Genomic DNA, 24,849 nt, shown 5'->3' with positions numbered 1-24,849 from the left:
ACACACACACACACACACACACACACACACACACACACACACACACACACACACACACACACACACACACACACACACACACACACACACACACACACACACACACACACACACACACACAGACACACACACACACACACACACACACACACATACACACACACACACACACACACACACACACACACACACACACACACACACACACACACATACACGCAGCATTGTCATTACAAAGGCCCGATTTATAAATTCTGATCATGTACCACAAGAATCCCCGTTTTTCAGCGATGATTCCTCGAACCTCATCCTGTCTGGGTGTGTTTTTTTCATGTTGACTGGGCAGTGTGGAGATGGAGGACCACGAAGCTGTTGGGATTTCCAATGTGATATTTAACGTCTTTACCATGTTTCCTCGAACTGCTGTCACGACACTGCCCTCGCCTCTCCTCTCCTCACTCCTCTCCTGCCTCACCATGCTCACTTGCTCTTTTGGACGGAATGCTGCTTTAGAAGAAGCGGTGAGGCGTGTGTGTGTGTGTGTGTGTGTGTGTGTGTGTGTGTGTGTGTGTGTGTGTGTGTGTGTGTGTGTGTGTGTGTGTGTGTGTGTGTGTGTGTGTGTGTGTGTGTGTGTGTGTGCGTGTGCGCTGCTCGAATTTATTGAGGAAAGTTCTCTACTCTTTCTTGCCTGCTTTCTTTGTCTGTGTCAGATGGACAGGGATGACCGAGTTTACATGTATGCGTATGAGCGTCTGCTTGACTCGTGGCTCAATCTCCTGCAAGATAACAAGCAACTGTGCAAGGATTTTGTGTCTGAACCAGCATCCCTGATCTTTCGCTCCTTTGTGCAGTGCCACCTGTCTGCACCAGCAGGGACCCGGAACCTGGTGTGCAGAGAGTAATAATTGCTGATCATAATGGTTTAAAAATATATAAAGGGAAGGAATTATTGATTTTGTTAATTGAAGTTCAATAATCCCACAAAACTCACATCGTGTATCCAAAAAGCTCTCCTGTGGATTATCATAAATGAGGTCGTCAATTCACCTTCGGGAGTGTAAAATTTTCTCTAATTCAGACACTTTATTTGTTTAAGTAACTTCCGAACCATTTACTCTTCTCTGTCCCACCTCTTCTGATTTGCAGACAGCAAATGGTGTGGCCTGTCCCGACAAGGAAGAGATAAATGATGTGCAGGAGGATGATCGTGATTTCTTTGCTGACCAGCTTGCATCTGTTGGCATGCTTGGTCGAATGGCTGCCCCTCTCTGCATCCCACTGTTAACAAGGTCAATCCGGATGCCTCTCATATTTGTTTTCCACTGAGCCAACTCGGTGGAATTCCTTCCATAGCTCAGATATTGATTATAAATGTTTTTGCTTTTAAGCTTTATTTTGCTTCGTTTGATAAGTATCTGATGAGAAAGCCCTCACTTGGTTTTGTGGAGTTATTGAGAGTGACCTCACTCATTTGATCCACTGAAATAATTTCATAACATAAGTTCAATTGAAGTGTCTTGCACCCTTTGTGTGTGATGTGTGAAACCTGTTTTTCCTGCCACCAGATTGCTGGAAGAGCGCATTGGTGAGATGAATGAGAGTCTGCATCGAGCATCACCTTCGGGTGTTGATCAAACCCATCTTGTCAACCTCTACGAGGATATCCACTGGCTCTTGCTTGTTGCTGGTAACTCATTTCACGGTAGTTAATGCCACAATGTTATCTCGGAAGAAGTAGTTCCTTATGCAGTGTTCGCACAGTCCATGAAACTCCTTGATATTCCTGCAAAAAGAAAAAAAGCATTTTCCAGTGTTGGAAAATCCTGGAAAGCTTGTTCAAGTACTTGAAACTCTTGGAAATTCAAGAAAATTGTGCAAATATAAATAATCTGCCACCCTCCACCCCCCTTCCCACCCATCAGAATTGTTAATTCCACCGCAAAAAGAGACTTTTAGCAGTTTTAACTTCCCCCAGGGATTTACCATTAAAGCCTTGCACTGAAATTTTCTCATTCCAATCAGTCCAAATAAAGAACTTATCCTAATCCCCTGTTAATGGATTAGCTGCAAAATTATTCCTGACTTAATCCCCCACTATTCTATCTGTGCCTAATTATGTTTTAATCGCCTCTGCAGTTCATCCATTCAGACAAAATATATTTGAGGACCCCTGGGACTTTGTCCAGCTTCAATTTTATGCAAATAATCGTAGATCAAGCCTGGTGTTGGCTTAAAGGTTACGGTAGCTGGCTTGAGCTTAGGATTTTCAGTATGAGCCCCTGTTTTTCCCATTAAATAACATCAGGTTGGTTGACACAGCCTGCCATCCTTCTGAGGTCAGCAAAATGATTACCAGCTTCCTGGAAACGAGAGGCACCGCGTCAATGGCACAGCCACGCTCCCAGCAATGATGCAACTAGCAGCCATAGGCTGCATATGAAATAATAATTGTAGATCAGCAGCGCTGCTATGGTGTAGCTCATAACTGAGACACGCAGTGCGTACAGTACAGTACTGTACCTCTATCTCTGAGTCAACACTGCATGCCATGTAATCGTCATCAATTCCTTTTGTTTTTGGTTATTGTTGCCTTTCATAATTTTTAATTATGGCTCCCAAGAGGAAAACTGTTGTTTGTCGTGAACCAAGTGCAAACAGGTCGAGGAAAGTGATGTCTTTAACACAGAAAGTGGAGGTTTTGGATAAGTTGGTCGAGGCGAGAGTGTGCGACTCACTGCATGGGCAGATATTATGGCGTTAACGAGTCCAGTATCCACCAAGTAAAGATACGCGCAGAAAACATAAGGGGTAGTAAATGCTCCTGTTTTGCACCATGAGTCAGGGTGTTTCTGGTAAACCGCTCCAGTACCTGACGGGTGAGTTTTCGGTGAGAGGAAACGTAACCCCCCCCCCTCCCCACCCCACGTAAGAAAAGGATTCACTGTAGTCTGAATATCCACCTCGTATGTGGAGAGCATAAATTTGTTGATTTCAAAAATTTATGAAAATAAGGATAATTATTTATTGTAGGTTACTCCATGTAAGCAATTTATGGGACAGAAGCTGGTGATTAATCCTGCAAAAGGTACAACCTGGAATGGTTTTGTGGTATAACATAACATGCTAAGCTGGTATATTTTGTCTGTAGGTGTACATATACAGTGTTGTCTGTTATTCCATTGAATATTTCAATAACAAGCAAGGTTGCATTCATATTCTTGTGGTTCATTCCATTCACTTGTTACACAAAACATTTGTATTATAAGTCTTGGAAAACAATGTTTTTGTCCTGGAAAACTCTTAGAATTTTGGTCTTCCATGGCTGTGTGAACTATGTCATTGTTTATCTAAAGTTGTTCCATAAACTCCCATACAATTCCACCATTCTTCGAGTCCGAAGTAAGAATCAGGAAGTTTGGTTGACTTTAATGGTGAAAGTTTTGACCACGTTACCCACGTATGGTAATTACGGGTAAATAAACTTTCTAAAAGCTGTTCTTGTATTTCAGCATTACATTTATCAGAAGTGGAACAGAATTTAATCTTTGTCTTGTTTGCATTTATCATGTTCGGTGAAGTTATTTATTTTATGTCTGAGGTTCATGTCTATTCAATTAACCATCACACATGTAATATTAATCATAATTTATTGTTGGAATTTAATTAAAAGTATAATCTCTTGAAACAGGGCATGCGGATGCAGGATTGTTCAAACCATCCCACAACTTGCATTTGAAGTGGCCATCGTGGGCTCAGGTCAACAAACAGCTCTTTTGGCCATTATGAGAATACTTGACACGAGATTTTGATAATTTCTGGTTAACCTCCTTTGGAAATGACATGGTACAGTGACATTTGAGTTTGGTAACATTCCTAGCACTAAGATCTACCCTTGTAAGTGTTATTATTGAAGCAGATGAATGGGAAGTGGCTCACTTAATGCCTTTATGAGTCTAAAAATGACGTATTTGTGCTATGCCTGTGAGCAGGACATGTGCTGACGAATGAGGTGGAGGGTGAGACAGCTACAATCCCACGGGAGATGATGGAGTTCTCGATATCCCAGGAAAACATTGACATGTCAGCAAGTCTCAGACTTCTGGGATCACCAGCTCAGGATCTAAAGGATATACCAGGCTATGAGAATGCTGATGGTATTATCAGGTGAGGATCTCTGTGTCTCCGTACGTCTTTGTTCAGAACGTACAAGGACTGCAATAATTTGAAGAAGAAAAATAACCATGAAATTACAACCAACTGGAGATTTTGTCGAATTACAAAGCTTCAGAAGTGCAAATATTTAAAGCATACTATAGCCGTCAACTGAGCCAAAGCCCCTCACACACACACCGGCCTCTCAGTTCACCCCTTGAGTGATGAGCGGTGGATGAGTAGAATGGGGAGGAGGGATGACGGTGGGGCAAGGGGAAGGAATGTAATTGAATGGAAGAGGATAATATGAAAACAAGCCAGTAGGCGACATGGCTGCTCGTTCTAGATGGAAAGCTGGCCGACGCGACTAGCCGATATTCATGTACATGCTATCAATCAATTTAGCACAATAAATATGATTATCACAGCCCTCTTAGTTTACGCCAAGAAACCCGCCTTGTGAAATTTCAGGCATGTTTCGAAAGAGACTCTAACAAATGGCAGCCCTGGTAATTCCATTTATCTATTTGCGAAAGATTTTATTTTTTTTATATGATGCTGTAAGACATTCTCCTTGGGCACAAAAAAAACAGGTCCCTCGGAGGTCCAGTTTCGCAGGTATTGATTTTTTTGTACAGTCCACAATAAGTGTACGATGTACGATAAAGTATTTTAGCTGTTGCTAAAGGCACAGTCACACCTTGACGTTTTAGCCAGCAATGGCAACGTATCAAAATGTATGTAAAACGCTGGCTTACGCTGAATTTTTGATGTTTTTTTTAAAGATTCGGACGTATTCATGACGAGTTGGTTGTATGCATAACATATTAGTAACGGACACAGAACGTTTCGTTGTCTTATAGATAACTTATACCAATGAATGCTTAGCCTGTTGTCGGCGTTCACAACCTATGCCCAACGATGGTCTAACTTATGCATAGCGCGCTGCACGTATCGCCGACGATCACGTGGCGTAGCCTATTAAAAGGCTGCCGCACAATGATTCAAATCATAATCGCCGGAGAAATGGAAGTGTCAACATCGCAGTCACACCTTGGCGATCTTGCCAGCATATGCCGACCTCTGAAAAATGCGTCTAAAACGCTGGTGCACGTCGAATACGGTATGGGTAAGTTTGGTATACATGAATAGAACGCTAAAGTACGCTATCATACGTCGTAGTAAGTGGAGTACGTCTTGTACTTTTAAACATGTTAAACTTTACGACGTACTTGCCGTATGCCTCACATGTTCCGCATGCGATGGGAATAAGTTGTACACACGATATGCGATCGTTGGTACACGTCGACAAAAGTTACTTGTAAGTTACTCATAAGTCGAAGCACGTCAATGTAATGGTTAGCGTCAGTGTTCCAGACTCCCCGGTTTTTTTTTCTTCGGTATAACGGTGATGTTGACACTTCGATTTCTAGTGAGGTTATAATATAATATAATTAATAGGCTGCCGCTCAACGATTTAAATCATAACCGCACTAGAAATCGAAGTGCCAACATCACCATCATACCGATGAACAACAAAAAAAAAAACCAGGGAGTCTGGAACACTGACGCTAACCATTACATTGACGTGTTTCGACTTATGAGTACCTTACAAGTAACATGTGTCGACGTGTGTCAACGATCGCGTAACGTGCCTACAACACGTTACTCATAGGTTAGAAATAAGTTTCGGGTACGCTAAACATTACCTCGACGTGTTTCGACTTATGATTAACTTACAATTAACGTGTGTCGGCGTGTGTCAACGATCGCATAACGTGCCTACAACTTATGGCCAGTGTAGCGGAACTTGTGAGTCATACGCTGGCATCAGTCGTAAAATTTAAAGCATGCTAAAATTTGAGGACAACCACAAAGTACAACGATGAAAGCCAGCGTACTACGACGTATGGCAGTGTTTTTCAGCGTGCTCTCAATGTTTCCAAAACTTACCCATAACGTATTCGACGTGTGCCAGCGTTTCAGACAAATTTTTCAAAAATCGGCATAAGCTGGCTAAAACGTGAAGGTGTGACTGGGCCTTAAGCAACGGAGGTGTGCATAGCAACCATTCATTTTTGTGTACATGCTAGCCACATTGTACACATTTCACCCAAGTTTCATCAAACTCAGACTCTTTCTCTTTAAGATATTCGCAATTAACCATTTCTGAAATGTTCGACATGTACTCGCCCAAAACCTATCTCCTCCTACAAATATTTTTTGTTAGGGCTGCAACTTGGCATGAAGGGAGCTCGATAGATTGCACACAGAACTCTAAGCTTCGATTTTTCGATTTTTTTTTTTCGATTTTTTGACCACTTTAAAGGGCCGTTGCTAGGGCCCGGGGTCCCATATTCGAAAGCACACGATTTCCAGAAATATTGGTCCTACCTACCAAATTTCATTGGAATCGGTTGAGTGGTTTAGCCCCTAGGCTTGACCAAAGTTTTGCGGACAGACAGACAGATGGAAATGTCCAGAATAAGGGTGCTCTAAGAGCAGCCAAAAATAGGATGAGGAGAAGACATCTCTTACTCCTTATCTTCTGACACTGCCTTCCCCCCACCTTATGCACAACCACACCACATTCCCACACACACGCACATGCACAGACGCACACACTCCAAACTTTTGTCGAAGTACCATTCATGCATTGTGGAGTCAAATAGTATCCAGGTGGTCAGCAATCTTGCCTTTTAAAGGTTAATTAAACTATTATTTTAACAGTTTTGCCTTGACTCTTGTCTTGTTATGCCTGGTGTTGGCTTAATGGTTCGGGTGGTGGGCTTTGGATCCTCGGGTCCTGAGTTCAAATCCCGCTCAGCTGTTGAATTAATACCACTCCAGGTGGGGTTAACTCGGCCTGTCATCCTTCCGATGTCGGCAAAATAAATGTCAGCATACTGGTATCCTGTGTCGGAGTGGCGACCCATCCAGGATTGTGCCCAATAGCCAAGGAGACTGCTTAAGCAGCCCCAACACTCTCCACAGAGTATGGTCCAAATTTCCTCTCCTTGTCTTGTTAATTAAGCCATCATTGAGGCAAAAAGTTCTGTCCAAGACTGATGCTTTTTAAAAGCTGATCGTCCAGCAGATCACTTATAGCATAGGATCATACATTTTATGATGCAAGCATGAAACTTGGCACACACATTCTACACATCATGGAGACCAGTTTGGTGATTGAAGGCACTCCTCAGTTGCGTTGTCGGCTTTGGCTGTTATATTTTCGAAATGGCCACCATGAAGACCTTATTCTTCTGAGAATATGAGCAGTCACTTACAATAGTATTTTATTGATTATTTAAAGTAGAAATCACCACGAATTAAACCCAAGGACTATGGGTATAACATCAATATTGACCTTTGTGAACCTTGGAGGTCATTTAGAGATCATTTTGAGGTCAAGATAATGAAGAGTGAAAGTTAATATACGACGATGTTATTCGGGAGATGATGCGGATGCAGGTTTGACTCGAAAAATATTCCATTGTATGTATTAAAACCCAGAATAAAATGCACAGAGAGGGTAGCGGCGTGCTACTAGTGAATACTCCAAATGTTGGCAAATCTTTCAGCAGAGCATGTCAGCTGGATGATGATAGCGAAGCTGTGGTTCGGTCATATGTAGAGATATGTCAGATGAAACCATCACCTTTTAATGGCTCTTTCACAGAGGACTGTCTGGAGAAATCTGTGGCTCACTCACTGCTTGCGCTCATCACTATGATCTTGTACAGAACAAACGTCAAAAATCAAGCTAATTACTTGTCTCAGGCAAGCTTATTCCTGTCACAGTTACTGACGTATAACAGTTGTGTGAGGCGCCATCAAACATCTTCTGACACCAGACACGCAGAACAGCGGGAGACTCCACTGCCACTTTTCCTTGGGACATTGGTACACTCTAAGATATGATCCAAATATCTCGTGAACACACACTGCAGGCTAGGACTGGCCGCATCCTATGATCGTGTGCTTGCCATATCTGCTGACCTCGGTAATGCTGCTGTCAACCACTTTGAGAGTGTTGGAATGAGAGAGAGAGAGAGAGAGAGAGAGAGAGAGAGAGAGAGAGAGAGAGAGAGAGAGAGAGAGAGAGAGTGTGAGAGAGTGAGTGAGTGTGAGAGAGAGTGTGAGAGAGAGTGAGTGAGTGTGAGAGAGAGAGAGAGAGAGAGAGAGAGAGAGAGAGAGAGAGAGAGAGAGTGTGAGAGAGAGTGTGAGAGAGAGTGAGTGAGTGTGAGAGAGAGTGTGAGAGAGAGAGAGTGTGAGAGAGAGAGAGTGAGAGAGAGAGAGTGAGAGAGAGTGAGAGTGAGAGAGTGAGAGTGAGAGAGAGAGAGTGAGAGAGAGAGAGTGAGAGAGAGAGAGTCCCTAACCCTAACCCTAACAGTCAACCACTTTGAGAGAGAGAATCAACATCGATGTATTTACATCAGCTGTCACTAACATTGACCATGATATCACAGCAACGAGTGCACATGGAGCATTTCATGGGACTGGTATATCATTGTTACAACATCCTGATTCTTGGAACCTGGAGACTCAACAACAAACGCATGTGGTTCTCAGTAGATCAAGTAAGAAGGTCGATAAACTGCCCAACAGTTATACACGTGTACCCCCAGCTGTAAGAAGGACCTTCCTGTCCCAGAACTACCTGGTCTAGTTCAGTCGTCCTGTAGTCTGATGATCGAAACAGTTGCAGAAGGGAATAGGTGGTGTGATTATGTTGGACATGCCGTTGATGAGGACTCAGAAGCAGACAAGGAATTGCACATATCATGGGTGGCTTATGCCAACAAAAATGAACCAGAAGAGAACATGCAGCGCACTCCCATCGCTGTCACTGCGCTACTGCCTCTATTCCCTGATGACTCAATCAGTTGCAATGATTCGGCACTCCATGGATGTGGCAAAAAAATGGCAGTAGCAGTTCTCAATCCCGGACAAGTTCCCGTGATTGCATATGATCAGCCATTGCTGAAACTTGCGAAAGAAATTCAAGGGACCTGGTCAGAAACATACTACAAAAACTCCTTTGTAGTCATGTTGGGCAGTCTGCACATCAGGATCACTTTGCATAAAGCACTCCTTTGTAGTCATGTTGGGATGACCGGCTGGACGCCGGTACTCCCACAAGCTGACGTAACCACATCAGGAACCGCTGACTCATTCTTGAAAGCAGCCCATGTGAAAAGGACAACTCGAGCACATCAAGTGATGGCCTGCGCAGTGTACAAGCTCTGACAACAAGCTTACTCTGAGTACCAAATCTCTCTACCAGATGCTGTAATTCCTTTTGAAGAGTGGTGCAAACAGAGAGCAGAAGAGAGTCCCAACTTCTATTTCTGGCAGCTTGTTCTGAAGGTAGACATTAATCTCCAGGAAAGGCACCACACCTGTCCAGCCCAACAGACATCATCTGGAGTAATAAGACGGATCTGATTGAGTGGCGGATCAACTGGATGACACGACTGCCCGCTGGTACAGCTTGCCATGCTGTGATTGAGTGTGGCTGTACCAAAGGCTGCAGAGAACAGTGCCGATGGGCCAAAGAACAGCTGCGCTGCACAACGCTCTGCAAATGTGGCGGTTCTGACAAAGACGTGTAAATGACTGTATTCACTGTAGTCTACCCACTGCGAGCGAGAAAAGTGAGGTTTGTCATTGTGTGTTTGTACAACTTGATAAATGTGACCAGTTAAGGGTGTTAACTGTGGGTCATGTGATATAGCTCATTTATGTTCTGTAAGCCAGAGAGTTCCAATGAATACAGTATCTTGAAATTCTTGTCGTATTAAAATTTTAATGAATTTCTCGAAATTGAGTTTTGGTCAATTTTCATGGTTTTGATCCCCAAAAGTACCACTGTCGGTCACAGATTGGTTCTCTTTTGCAAGAAACTAGCTTGTGTTTATGTTCATAATATATTTCATGGTGTTTGACTACATATTGCTCAAAATTTGGTGCTAACATTTTTTTTTTGTGGATAGAGGTCTTCCGATTATGATAAATTTCTTAATGGACGACAGCTGGTGCATGAATGTTGGACTTGAGGAGGTTATCAAATTCAGCACTGAGGTCACTTCTGCAATACTCTGGGTAGTCGGGCAGATAAGTGAAATATTTGGGGGAATTGTGCCTTTGATGATACAAGCATGAACTTTGGCACATTGTTAGATCATGCCCTAAGGAAGATATTTAGCTGTAGGCCCATCGCAGAATTGTCCTTTGGCCAAAATGGCTGCCACCGGTTGTTATTTTACCAGTTTCTCAGGTTCTCGACCAGCTAGGATATTGATTCTGGTGGCTAATCGTACATTTTCAAGGATGAGGAATGCAGTGGTACTATTTATAACATGCTAGCAACTACCAAACTACATATATCTAACAATCAGGGGATTAAATAATAGTAAAACCATCAAATATTAGCGGAGTTATGCACATTTTCCGGAATTTCAGAATCAGCCCATGAGTTGTGTGCTGACCTCATAATTATGTTTATGTGTATTCATATATTTTGCTGCATATTCACACAGAACATCATAATAACGTCACAATGATAATATCATCTATGTTGTTAGTACAGCTTTTGTGTACTTGTGTACACCTACTAACAACGCCTAATCTTCATGTATATCTGTATGCTTTCAGTTGACCTGGACTGTGACTATGGTAGCAGCCAACATATTTTCCTGGAGATTTCAGCTTATGGTAGAGTGGTGGTGGTATAACTAGTACATATTGTTCTCATATTATAACGAGTAGATACTGTTCTAAAGTAGCATAGTGCATAGGGACAATGGCCAAACTAAACAAGGTGGTGGACCCTGATGAGCCAAGCTCATCAGGTAAACAGTGCCCGACCACTGACTGGAACAAATGTGTTTTGTGTCAGGAAGACACAGATGAGATGCTGACATGTCCATATAATTCAGCACGTGGCACAGATGGGGCAGGATACAGGACCATAGCTGAGCATCTTGTAGCATTCGACAAGATCAGTTGCCTGCCAAGAACACTAAAACTCACAACTGGATGAGGGTCAGGGCATCGAGGCAGCATTCCGGGTTCAAAAAGCCAAATGGCATGACTCCTGCAGACTGCAGTATAACAAAACAAAACTTCAGAGGGCTGGAAAGAGGAAAACACACCACGATGATGACCCAGAAACCCACAAGTTCACCCGTCAGAGCATTGACCGTGAAACTCATTCAACAGAGACATGCTTCTTCTGTGGCAAATCTGCATTAAGAGATGCTTTGCGTAATGCATCAACATTCGAACTTGACATTCGTGTGAGGCAATGTGCCCTCAAACTAAAGGACAAACACCTCCTATCAAAACTCAGTGTTGGAGATCTCATTGCCCAACAGGCTAAGTACCATGCTCAGTGTCTTGCCTCTCTGTACAATAAAGCGAGGGACACAAAGGCACTAGAATCTAATGTAGACTGTTAACCATGGAATTGCATTCGCTGGACTTGTCGCCTTTATTGAGGAAGTGCGTATGGACAATATGGTTGCACCAGTGTTCAAGCTAACAGACTTGGTGAATCTGTACAGTACCAGACTGGAACAACTGGGGACACATGTGACAGGGCGTGTACACTCCACTAAACTCAAGAACAGAATACTGGGTTACTTCCCAGACATGGATGCTCACAAGCAAGGTTGTGATGTTGTGCTCGTGTGCGATGAGGATGTTGGTGCTGCATTAGGGAAAGCATGTGAGCACGATGCTGACAATGATGCAGTTCATCAAGCCAGAGCTTTGATCATCTAGCCTTTGATGATGTCACTGGAGCCTTCTGTGCCTTGGCTGCCACCCCAGACACCATGGACAACTGGATGGAGTTTCTGGAGCGATTTGGGGTATTGCTCTATGATCGCACTAGCAGCCTGGAATCAGTCAATCAGGCATGCAATCAGCTGTTCACCCAGAAAGGTAGAGACATTGAAGGACTCCCTCCAACACAAGCAGCACTGATTCAGCACACAAAGAGGGCTGCCTACCAAGCTGGTCACTGCTGGGGACAGATGATGGTTGCAGTCCCAGAACTCCCATCCCCAGGTGACTGGAGGTGGAAGAAGAAGGACACAGGTGGATGGGAAGTTCACTGGACCACACTGCCAGAAGTGACCCAGGCCTGTCGAGAACTCATACGCTGTGGATGCAAAAAGGGGTGCAGAGGACAATGCAAATGTGTCAAGGCAGCACTTCAGTGCACTGCCCTTTGCCACTGTGGTGGACTGTGTTCTCAAAACTAATATTACATTTCATTGAAAACCTGTAATATTACCATGGAAGGCCTTGCCTGGTTAATAATGGAAGGACTGTCGTCGACTTGCCCTCACCACTGACATGCCAAACAACAATGGGACATGCACTATTGTTTTGCAAGATACAGCATAATCTCGTGAACTGTGTGCTCATATAAATAAACTACCAAATATTATAAAGGAAACATTGTGAAGACTGCATTGTACTCTCATGAATATGTCACAGTTTCAAAACATGTACATGTATAACTCCACCAATATTAAATGCGTTTATAATATTACTATATTTATTTCCCTGAAAGCTAGATATATGTAGTTAGGTAGTTGTTGAAGTAGTTATAGCATGTAAATAGTACCACTGCATTCCTCATCCTTGAAAATTTACGATTAGCCACCAGAATCAATATCCTCGGTAGTCTAGAACCTGAGCTACTGGTAAAATAACAACCGGTGGTGGCCATTTTGGAAAATGGCCGCCATTTTGGCCACAGGACAATTCTGCGATGGCCCTGCAGCTAAATATCTTCCTCAGGGCATGCTCTAACAGTGTGCCAAAGCTCATGCTTGTATCATCAAAGGCACAATCCATTCCCATATCTGCCGGACTAGGGTTAATAGGGAGCCATTGGTCAAATTTGAGTCACTAAGGCCACTATTTCCATAAAGGAAATATGGCCACTAAGGCTGACAAGAGCCAAATTTTGATTGCCTCTAATCCTCAAAATAATCCACACGAGGTCTAATATAATTGTGCCAAGTTTCGTACTTGTATCATAAAGTGCACAATGGCTGAACTGGACTATGAGTTGAAAACTCCCCTTTCCCCGTGCCCCCTCCCCCAGCGGAGACCCCCTCCCATGGTGTGGCTTGACAGCCTCAACTTGTCTTGCCATGCCGTGAATGTGCAGGGTGGGCACAGAGGGTGAAAGATTAAGATTTGCTTTAAGGCATTGGAGAAGTTGGCACAGAAGACATTTGATTCCACAAGTGGGAGAATCGTGCAATTAGAGTGGAGATGGTCATTTAGATGTGACTTTGGGATTTAAATTGCTTTGTACTTTAAAGATGAATGAGCATGGTTGAGTAGAAATAGATATAAAAATAGAAATAGACAAGACAGGTTAGGAACATACAGTTGGAAATTGGAGTAGTAGAACAGAGTGAAGGTACTGGTGAGAAGGTGTCAATGAGATATGAGGTTGCTAATGTTAATGGTCTTTGTTATTCTCTCTCTTCATCCTCCCTCGCTTCCCCACCCCACTACCATTCTGACACTCAGGCTTTTGGCAGTGATTCTGAGGGTGGCAGAAGTGCAGAGCAGAGCGGTTCGAGGAGGACTCACTGCTATGCTGAGTCCGCAGGTGGCACGTGATGCTGTATGGTGCTGCCAGCGTTGGGCAAAGGCCTACCTGTTGCTCGAGGAGAAGAATTACCACCAGGCATGTGATCTTATCATTTGCATTGACGATTTGTCTTTGTGAGTGCCAATTGATTGAGATTGCAGGTCCTGTGGAATACTGAGTCATGGTGCACCGAATAGTGAATGCTTGTTTCTGTGTAGGTGAGCATTGCACTCTCGAGTGCATTTGGTGCTGGTGCAGAGGCTGCACGATGGCTGGTTCACTTCCTGGTTGAAAAGGTGGTGTGCAATCTCGAGGCCTGGGCTTCTGAGGCTGACCTTGCCTTTGACTCTGCAAAATTGCTCGTTGTTCTGGCAGAGCACCATGGCAGGTTAGGCCCAGTGAGCAGAACATAGTTGATATGTATGACTTTGAGACAGGCCTGGATGGTTTAATTCCTCAGAGGAAGCTTCAAAGAGATCTAATGTGCTTGTTGATATTTGTCACTGTGACCCCCCCCCCCCCGTTTTCTTTTCTGCGTCTTTTTTTTGGAAATGTCGAGGCTCATGTGAGAGCTAACACACAGAACGCACAACAAGGGGGGCAGGAGAGCAGGAGATGAGAGGGGTGGGAGAGGGAAGGACAAAACAGTGGGGAACAGACATTAGGAGATCTGTGGAAGGGAGAGGGATGGTGCAGGGTACACGGGGTAAACAAGATGGACACCATAGGGACTTTCAGGACCTTACATGACAGGGAAGTTTTGGGAAGGAAAGCAGGGAATTTGAAGGAGTTGAGTTTGGGGTGGATTAACGGTGGTAGAAAAGATCATGGTTTTGGATGGGGAAAGATACGAGGTGGTGGTGAACAGCTGTTTTGAAGGCCTGGAGGGAAGAGTGGGATTGGAGAGAGTGTGGGAGTTTGTTCCAAAGGTGGGAAAAAAGAGGAATGAGAGAGTGAAGTTGAGCAGTGATTCGTGATTTTGGTAGTTTTCCCAGAAGGGGGTTGCTGGCGGACCTTGAGTGCCGTGCGGAAATATGGGGGGGGGGGGATATCGCAGACAGAAGAGGGGGGGGCGAGACTGGAGGGGAGACGGTAGAAGGCAGAAAGACCACCAACCTGCCTGCGGTGAGAGAATGAGAGGCCCAAAGACTCATTCTCACCGTGAGAGATGCCAATGATCCGAAATGCCTTGGTTTCTACAGCGTGAAGCCGAGAAAGATGAGAAGCAGGAAGACCAGCCCAGAGCGGAGAGCAGTACTCCATCAGGCTGCAGACGAAAGCTTTGTATGTGGTCAGGAGCTCAGGTGGGTTGAGGAAGGACTTTACACAATGGAGGATGCCCAGTTTGCGACTGGCTTTGAAGACCAGTCTGGAAATATGACTTTGCCAGGAAAGATCATGGCAGATAGTGAGACACAGAAGCTTCAATGAAAGGACTTCTTCAACAGGATTGTTGAGAAAGTAGATGGTGGGGTGGGGGGGGTGGAGGGGAGTTCCACACGGTCCTTTCGGAGAGACATAGTGAGAGTGTGATTTGTCAGGATTGAACGACATGTTGGACCTGTTTGTGATTTGATCCAGATCTGTAGCGAGCGAAGAAGCTGCTGCTTGCCAATCTGAGGGATGAAAGATGGTACAGCAGAGGGTGGAGTCATCAACGAGGAGATAAAGAGGATTTTCCAGAGTCAGAGAGATCATTGATGAAAACCAGAGAAAGAACACGGCCCAGAATGCTGCCTTGTGGAACTCGACCCTGGACAGGAAGAGGGGATGAAAGAACTCCATTTAGGGCCACACGTTGACTGCATCAGGAGAGGAAGTCTGCAAGCCATGAGTGGAGATGGCCTTGCAGACCGTAGGAAGAGAGTTTGGTGAGCAGGGCAGGGTGCCAGACCGTATCAAAAGCACTCGATTTGTTGAGGAAGACTGCTTTGATTTCATATGTGGCATTGAGGACCTCTATCCATTGTTGGGAGAGCAGAAGCAGCATATCCAGGGTAGAGTGACCTGGTCTGAATCCAAATTGATGACTGGAAATCAAGCCATTGAATAAGAGGAAGGATTTAAAGTCTGAAGCGATGGTGGATTCCATCACCTTGCTGATGATTGTGGGAAGGCTGATTGCTCTGTAGTTGCAGGGTTCTGTTTTTGCACCTTTTTTATGCAGAGCGGTAATATTTGCTGATTGTCAAGCAGATGGCAGATGTCCTTGAGCAAATGAGGGTGAATATAAGAGAGAGAGAGAGAGAGAGAGAGAGAGAGAGAGAGAGTGTGAGTGTGAGTGTGAGTGTGAGTGTGAGTGTGAGTGTGAGTGTGAGTGTGAGTGTGAGTGTGAGTGTGAGTGTGAGTGTGAGTGAGCAAGAGCAGAAGAGCAGATTTTTAGGACACGTGGGCTGATGCCGTCTGTACCGGTTGCAGAATCTGAGTCAAGGTTTGACAGCAAGCTCCACACTTTGTCAGGAGAAAAGGACACAGAGTCTATGGACAGGTGGGTGCCACTGGGTTAGGTGGGTACAGAAAGCGATGGGTTTGGGACACAAGATTTAGAAGCAAACACGGAGTTTACGCATTCAGCCTTTTCACCTGCAGTGTTAGCTGTGCGGCCATTTCAAGTAAGGGAGGGAATGGAGGGGGAACAAACACCAGAAACAGACTTAACTAGATGCCACCAGGATTTGGTGGTGGGAGAGAGATTTGAGAATTCAGACTTGAGATTAGAAAGATGTTCTTTTCTGGCTGTCTTTGAGGGTAGACACACTTTATGGAAGGAACTGAGATTACCCTCAGTTGGACTTGCTTTCCATAAGGCAAAGGCAAGTTGTTTCAGGACAACTGCCTCACCACAAGCTTCAGTGTACCATGGGTGGGAGGAAGGGTAGGACAACTGAAGATGAGAGGGGATAAATCTGTGCATGAGGGAGAGCAAGTTTCTTTGAAAGAATTCCCAGGACAAGTTGCTGTTGGAGAAAGTAGAGATTGGAGACCAGTCTCAAGGTTTGGTGGCTGCTTCAATACCCTGCCAGTCAGCCAGAGTGAAATGCCAGACTCAACGGCGCTGAGATGTTTCTCTAATAACAGCCAGAGAGATGTCCACTTTGACAAGGACGTGGTCAGATGAACCGATTGGAACAGAGGAAGAACAAAATATATTTTCAGGGAAATTGGTCAAAATCATATCCAGAACAGATGGAGTACCATTGGTTGAGATCCGGGTCGGGAAGTTGACCAATTGTGTCAGTCCCAATGAGTCGCAGAAGTCTTTTGCTGAAGTGCCATGGCAGGTGAGGGAGGTACCACACCCAACCAACTGGCATGATGGCAATTGAAGTCACCACATATGAGGAAGAGAGAGTTGGGATGAGAAGATCAAAGTTGGTCCATGTTTTTGGCAAGCGCGGTGTAAATGGAGTCATCACTGTTTGATGGACAGGACAACACACATAAACCTGAGGTGGGACTGGAGGGGAAGCAGTAGCCAGAGGTATTCCTGGAGGTGTCGGGGAGTAAGAGTAGTTTATGGAGAGTGAGGAATAGTCTTTCATGAAGAGAGCAACTCCTCCATCAGGACGAGGCTTGGATTTATCATACCGGAGGAGGGAGTAACCAGGGAGATATACGAGGGTGTCAGAGACGTCTTCAAGGAGGAAAGTTTCTGTTAAGTCGATCATGTCTGGTTTGTCAGTGGCAACCTGTATGGAAAGATGTCAGGTTGAACGAAGGCCCCGGGTATTTGAGTACCACACTGTTAATGAAGGGGGAGGAGAGGAGGCTTTGGGTGCATGGGAGGGGAAGGGGGGGTAGGATGAGGGAGGAGGTGCGAAGGTAAGGAGAGTTGTTGAAAGAGAGTGTGGGGGATTGCTGAAGATCTTGAGGAGAGGGCTGGATGAGGAGGAGAAAAGGCTCAATGGTGCTGGGTTGAGGTACAGTGGGGAGTTATAAGAGAGGGGGTGGAAGGCAGTTGACGATTCAAGGAGGTAGAATGATAAGATGGAGGAGAGAGGGCAGGAGAAGGAGGCAGCTTTGTGCATGTGAGGGGGGGACTTTGAAAAGGGGGAGTGAGGGGGTGATTGAAGGGGGAGAGTTGAGGGAGAAGGTGAGGTGGGGGGGGTTGAGAAAGGTGAAAGGGAAGCTTGGAGGGGAGGAGATTGTGAAGGTTGCTTTGAGAGGGTGCTGAGACGATAAGAACATGCACGGCCAAGGAAACAGGAAGGTGATGGGAGAGGTAGGGAGAGGGGTAAGATGAGACTTTGTGGTGGTATGGTGAAGAAGGGAGTGGGCAGGGGGAGGTACAAGATTTGATGGGTTGGGAAGAGGGAGAGGTGAGATGAGAGGAAAGGAGGAGCATGTTTGTTGTGATGAGTGTACTGATTGAGAGAGGGAGATATCTGTTGGGTTAGAATGGAGCCCACAGATGTGAGAACACCACACAGTTTGGGACAACAGAGGAGGAGCTGATACTGAAGCAGAAGACAGTGAAGAGGTGCTTAGAGCGGAGGTAGAATAAGGGGCAAGATGGGAGGGGTAAGAAGATAACAGGTGAGGGGTTAGGAGTTGGTAGATTTAAGTAAGTGTGGTGAATTGGCACCGAAGTTGGAAAAAAAAAAAAAGAGGACGATTGATGGAAAACGAACATGCATTACAAACTGGGTTTGTTTTTTGTTTTTTTTCGGTCAGAGATTATGTGAGGAATGCAATACTGGAGAATTAAGAGAATGGAGAAAAGAAACGTTGAAACAGTTGGACTTTTTAGACACGAGATGAAGGAAGGGTGGAATTGAAAGCAGTCTGTTGAAATGGAAAAAGAGTAGTGAATTATGATACAGTAATGAGGACCACATGTTGTGTGAAAGAGGAAGTTGAAGCATGATAAGAGACCGTTTTTATTTGTTTTTACTACTATTATTATTATCAATAGTACGTGCCTGTAAAAAATTTAAATTTTTTTATAAAAAAATTAATAAATAAATATTCAAACCGTGAGCAAGAAACAACAACCACACAGGCCGTTTCTTCGCTCTCGCGTGCCCGTACGTGCGTTGCCCGGAAGTTCGCATATCGCAGTTATGATTATTCGCAATTTAGTTTTAATGGCCAATTATTCAATTAGCGCCAACGTATTTTGCCTTTTCGCAATGTCGTCACAAGGAAAAACAAAAAGAGAAGAGAAGAGAGGAACAAAAAAAAAATTACTTCCTGGTTCGGAGCACACCAGCTCACTCTGATGTTACCGAAATTTATGCACCGTCTAATATGAAAACGATCATAACTTGGGGCATTGTGCTTATCTATAAATGCGCATAAGAAATCGAGAAATTATTAGAATACACGAAGTCATCACTCTCCGGAAGCCCGTACGTTGTAACCTGTAATGGGGAATGCGGCTGAGCTTCCCTTCCCCCATCGGCCACGCCCACGCAACAACGTGTCTTGTCATTGGTTTGGTAAATAAATGGCCATAACTTGGGAAGCACTTGTCCGATTAATATCAAACCTTGAAAAGGCACATCCCCAGGTCCCTAGCAATATACCTGGCAAGTTTCAATCAGATCGGACCAGTGGTTGTCGAGAAACAGCCGTCACAGTCACAGACACACACCCACACACACACACATACACACACACACACAGATTGCTGGAATTATAGATAGATTATTATTATTATTATTATTATTTTTGATAAAAATTGCATAAAATTAGGTAAAGGAAAGGTTGAATAAAAATCGTGAAGTGAATGGTGAATTTTGATTGGCAAAGGCAGAGGAAAACTGGTGGGTCCATGAAAAGTTACAGGAAGGAGTAGAGAAACACATGGTTGCAGGAGTTGTACAGTTAGAAAGGATATCATGAAGAAAATTATTTTTTTATTTTTATGGATTTTTGAAGATCAGGGAAGATTAGGTAATGGGTAAGAAAGAAATCGTGAAGGTATATGGTGAATGTGGGTCGGCTGAAATGGAAGGAAGATGGTATGATTGCAGAAGGAGTAAGGAGAGGCGGTACTTCTGGATATGTGGGGGAAAGGTATGGAGGGGAAAACGGTTTTGTTTTTTATCTTTACATTTTTATTTTATTTTAAGGCAAGAAACAGAGGGTGGAGTTGGGAGGGATAGAAGGGGGTGGTTAGAAAAGTTGAGAAAATATGAACTGATGGTATTAGGGAGAAAATACAAATAAATTTGATTGTCCACCGAGACAGGAAAGATGGGGAGGCATCAAGGAAACCCGATATGACAAGATCGACGAAAACTCACAAAATATCACAAATTTTGAAACAAAACCGAACTGGGGAACACACAGTAAACATGAAGGGAACAAAATAAAGTCAAAACACGACACATAACGATCGGAAACTCAACTTTGAGAAAGTCTGCAGAGACCCCTGAAAGAGCCAGTCGTCATCTCAAAACTCAGAACCAGAAGTGAACCACTTGTCAGCACAATCTCTGCAGCATCACTTCCACACTGAGTCCCACCCAATCTTCAAATGCAGCAGTTCTCTTTGTCTTCCTGTTCCCTTGCACCATTGTCAGTGTGTTGGCTTCTCATCCTGTGCTATGTAGTTCCTCCCTGAGCCTTAACCCCCATTAAAACGGGAGAAATGCTGGAAGGAATTGTACAACACCCTCACTGGTTTCATCTTTACACGATATTCTCTATCTCTTTCTCTTTCTCTCTCTTTACAAGAGGGAGGCTTATGGAAGAGCAAGGTTGAACTGATATAATGGGTTAGCAGGGCAACAATTGGGCACAATCCCCAAGTTAATGAACAAGAAGAAAGTAGGGGATGAGAGTAAACACTGAAACCAATTGGCAAGAGGGTTCGACCAAGAAGCATTCATTGGGGTAAGAAAGATCATTCTACAGGAGGGGGGATGACAATGTGGCAGTGCACTTCCTGTTTGAAGCTCTGCAGGGAAGAGTGGGAAAGAACTGCCTTTCTTTGGAAAGCGGTTCCATCGATGGGGGAAGCAAGAAACAAAGAATTGACGTGAGCAGTCAACCGAGGTTTTCAAAGTTTAACCAGGATTGGTTGACTGGAAGAACATGTGCATTTTAGATTAGATTGGGAGGGTTGGAGGAGAGAACAGAGCGAGAAGAGGCGGTTAAAAAAAATTTTTTTTAAACAGACCACCATCCTGCCTGCAATATGAAAGTAACATATAATTGTGCTTCAGCCTCATCGCAGGTCAGATCAAGTATGGGAGCATCCGCCAGAGTAGCGCGTCACTGCGTCCACTTTCCGCCGGTAATCCAGGGGCCTCCGTCTGGCCATCCCCCAGGCAGATGCCAGGCCCATCCCCATCTCCTTGAGATGGTGATCAAGCTGCTGCAACCCTGAGGCATGTGGTCAGCTCATTGGCCTCCTCCACGAATGACGCTCCCTTGCTGAGAGAATCTGGTGAGCAGGATCAGCGTCAGGAAAATGAGCCACATGTCCATACAGCCACAGTTGATGCTCATGGACTATACAGGTAGCAAATCTCATTTGAGTCTCTCTCAGCAACCGCTGGTTGGACACAAAGACTGACCAGCGATAGCCAAGGATTCTCCGAATCTCAGATCCCTGGTCAGAGTCTCAGATCAGTCTGAGATCTCAGATGGCAGTCTCAGATCCCTGGTCAGAGACAAAGTCTCACATCCGTAGAGCAAGACTGGAAACACCAAGGACCGAAAGACTCAGACTTTCGTCGTCCTGCACAGGTACCCGCCACACCACACCCCATGAACCAGTATATCCATGACTCCCCAGGCCTGAGCGAGGCGTCTATTGACTTCTGACTCACAGCCAGCAGAGACATGAATATCAATGCCAAGGTTAGTGAATCTCTCTGTGACCTCAACCTCCTCACCACAATCAGGTACAGACAAGACAGCAGCATCCAAGATGTTATTGAAAGCCTGGATCTTAGTTTTTACCCAGGAAACCTATAATCCCAGCAGCTCCGACTCTTCATTCAGCACCTTGAGGGCCACCAAAATCATATCTGGAGTCTCCGCAAAGATGACTGCATCATCTGCGAAATCAAGTCGGTGATCTTGACATTTCCAACCAATGCATCACAGCTTAATCTCTCCAACATCCTCCCCAGAAACCAGTCCATACAAGTGTTGAAAAGTGTGGGGGCCAGTAGACACCCCTTGATGAACTCCAGTAACAACTGCAAATAAGTCAGAGATGGTTTCACCACATCTCACAGCACTCTCAGTGCCAGAGTGTAGTTCAGACATCAGATTGATCAGTCTTGGTGGCACCGCACGAAGACGAAGAATCCTCCAGAGGGCATCCCGATTCACTGAATCGAATGCTTTGCAGAGATCAACACTGGGTGCAAGCAGCCCCTGCCAAAACTCTTGACTGCTTTCGGTGAAGACCCGAAAAGCAAGGAAACGGTCAATCGTTGATGTCTTTGGTGTAAAGCCTGTCTGCTCTGGATGCTGATGCTCAAGCCGATGGTAGCGAACCCTATCAAGAATTATCCGAGCAAAGACCTTACCTGCACCGAGAGTAGCGTCTCACCCTCGGTTGGTGTTGCATTCATGGCGATCATCCTTCCCTTTCCAGAGAGGGACAACAAGGCTCCTCTTCTAGTCAGTTGGGATGATGCCTGTGTTCCAGGCAGAGCACAGAACTTGATGCAACGACACCAGGACAGCATTTCCACCTTGAGAAGTTCAGCATGGATGCCACAGTCCCCAGGAGCATTACCATATTTCAACCGGTTCATCGCAGCCTGTGTTTCCCCAAACGAAAGTGGATCACAGTTGATTTGAGGGTCAGCAATCGAGATAGTAACACCCGTGACATCCAACTCAACAGCTGGTGGATTAGCTCGGTACAGCCACTCAAAGTAACCCGCCCAGTGGGCCTTCACCTCAAACTCCACTGTCAAGAGCCTATGACCCTCCACTCTCACTGTCTCGCACCAAGGGATGGGCTTGGAAGACCGCAATGTGTGAATTCCCCTGTAAGCCAGACAAGAATCACTTGAACACAGGTGATGCTCTACCCCCTCACAGATTCCTCGCACATGGGCCTCCTTGTCAACCCTTAGTGCACGTCCAGTTTTATGCCTCAGCTCCCTGAACAGCTCTGCACTGCTATTCAGCCTAGTCCTGTAACCCTGTTCATTGGTATCTAGTGTCCCTTGCACGATAAAATTCTTCTTCGCCCTCCGATGAGTTCCAAGACATTCAACGGCAACATCAAGCATGGTGGTCTTGAAGGCACTCCACAACTTTTTAGGATTCCTGAAAGCACCCAGACCCCCAAAATCTCCACTCAGCTTGTTCACAAACTCCTCAGCTACCCTCTCATCCTTGAGCTTGCCAACATCCAGCCTTGGCTTGGATGGTACCATTCTTCTGGATTTAAGCTGAAACTTCAGAGTTGCTACTACAAGCCTGTGGTCGGTATTGAGGAAATGAGAACTCTGGTATACCCTGCAGTTCTGGATTATCCTCCAGTGACCATCACCGAGCACATAGTCATTCTCCTTTGCCGCACCACCAGCGTTGGAATACCAAGTCCAGCAATGAGCCAGTGGGTGCTGAAAACATGAACTAGCCACCCTATGTCCATGACTTCTTGGAAAGTTAAGGAAGTTAGTGCTATTCAGGTTCACAGTTCCAGACCCATGGGGACTAACACATGTCTTATAACCATCCCTATCGGTTCCAGTCGATGCATTGAAATCCCTCAAGAGGAGAAGAGTGTTTCGCCTGGGGCACTGATCAATCACAGACTCGAGCGTGGCGTAGAATGCGTCCTTCATGGTGAGATCACTCGCCTCAGTCGGAGATTATACAGAGACCATGGAAATGACACCCAAGGAGTGACGAATCCTTTGTCTCATAATACGCTCGTTGACTGGTGTTACCTCAATTATTGTTGGAGTCAGCTTATTGGACACAGCTACAGCAACTTCTTGAGCATGCTAGCCATCAGAGCAACCAGACCAATAGTAGGTGTAACCACTGGCCATGATCTCGCCGTAATACAGTCTCCGAACCTCAGAGAGTGTTGCAATACCGATGTCCAAACTCTTGAGCTCAGATGATAACAGAGACAGGTGATCATCCTGTCTTCATGATAGGACATTCCAGGCACCCACCCGAAGGGATCGCCTCAGGTTAACCCAAGGAGACCGCCGCATGGTGGACGACACCTCAGCATCACCCCGACACACACTACCGCAATCTGACCCAGGAAGGTTGCCCCCATGGTTTTCTTCCTGTCATCAAAGAGTGGGGTTCCCGAAGGCTTTGCCCCAATCCCACCATCTGATGAGCTTCCTTGCGGAGGGAAGCTGCACAGGAGGTACTCCCACGGAGTGGGTTTTTAGATTTCTCTGTGCTTTTAGTACGTTTTGTGGAATTGAGGGTTTTACGTTGGCCGGAGTGCAAATCCTGCCATCATCGCAGGAGATTCCAATCATGTTGAAAGCTTTAGATTTCACGTAATCCAGGAAAGAAAGATGTGATGTTGTGGTCCCAGACCATGGTGGAGAGCAGTACTCCATTGAGCTATATATAAAGTGCTTGTGTGCTGTGAGTAGTTCTAATTTTCCAAGTGCAGACTTGGATCGATGGAGGATGCCCACTCTGCGGCTCATTTTGGACGCCAGCTTTGGTCTATGGTTTGACCAGGAGAGGTCATGGCTTATGGTGAGGCCTAGAAGTTCAAGAGACAGAACCTGTTCCAGTGGCTGACCATGAAAGTAGACAGGTTGGTTAGCTTGACAATCTTTCTGAGCAATAGGGTGAGATTGTGAAATTGGCCAGGATTGAAGACATGTTCCACTTGTCAGACCGCCATGTAATCGACCCCAGATTGGGAGAGAGAGACAGACAGAGACAGACAGAGACGTTCTGTACCACACAATGTGGAGATGTCTGCAAAAAGGAATAAAGGGTTTTCCAGAGCATCAGAGAGGTCGGTTTTGAAGATGAGTAACAAGACTGTGTCAAAGACTGCCTTGGAGAACTTGTAGATGGTTCCATTGAAAGCATCATATTGACTGTGTGAGTGAAGGAATGAAGGTCGTCTGAAATCCAGGAATGAAGGTAAC

The 24,849-nt window shown here is 45.1% G+C and overlaps 1 protein-coding gene across 3 annotated transcripts in view; it reads left to right on the top strand.

The window, feature by feature from the left end:
* Nucleotides 1-24,849, top strand: part of XPO4 (exportin 4) — a 108,000-nt gene that overhangs the window by 55,257 nt on the left and 27,894 nt on the right. For all 3 annotated transcript variants that reach the window (XM_085857503.1, XM_085857502.1, XM_085857504.1), the window contains 7 exons: nt 347-521; nt 711-887; nt 1,147-1,289; nt 1,566-1,687; nt 3,990-4,164; nt 13,717-13,876; nt 13,999-14,168. In XM_085857503.1, the coding sequence (XP_085713629.1) occupies nt 347-521; nt 711-887; nt 1,147-1,289; nt 1,566-1,687; nt 3,990-4,164; nt 13,717-13,876; nt 13,999-14,168 (1,122 nt within the window). The remainder of the gene's footprint in view (nt 1-346; nt 522-710; nt 888-1,146; nt 1,290-1,565; nt 1,688-3,989; nt 4,165-13,716; nt 13,877-13,998; nt 14,169-24,849) is intronic.

The sequence above is a fragment of the Eptatretus burgeri genome, chromosome 15, assembly GCF_056783735.1.
Source record: "Eptatretus burgeri isolate ZD-2024b chromosome 15, Ebu_testis_v1, whole genome shotgun sequence".
Lineage (NCBI taxonomy): Eukaryota > Metazoa > Chordata > Myxini > Myxiniformes > Myxinidae > Eptatretus > Eptatretus burgeri.
The sequence above is the reverse complement of the archived record's forward strand: the minus strand, read 5'-3'. Positions and strand labels throughout refer to the sequence as shown.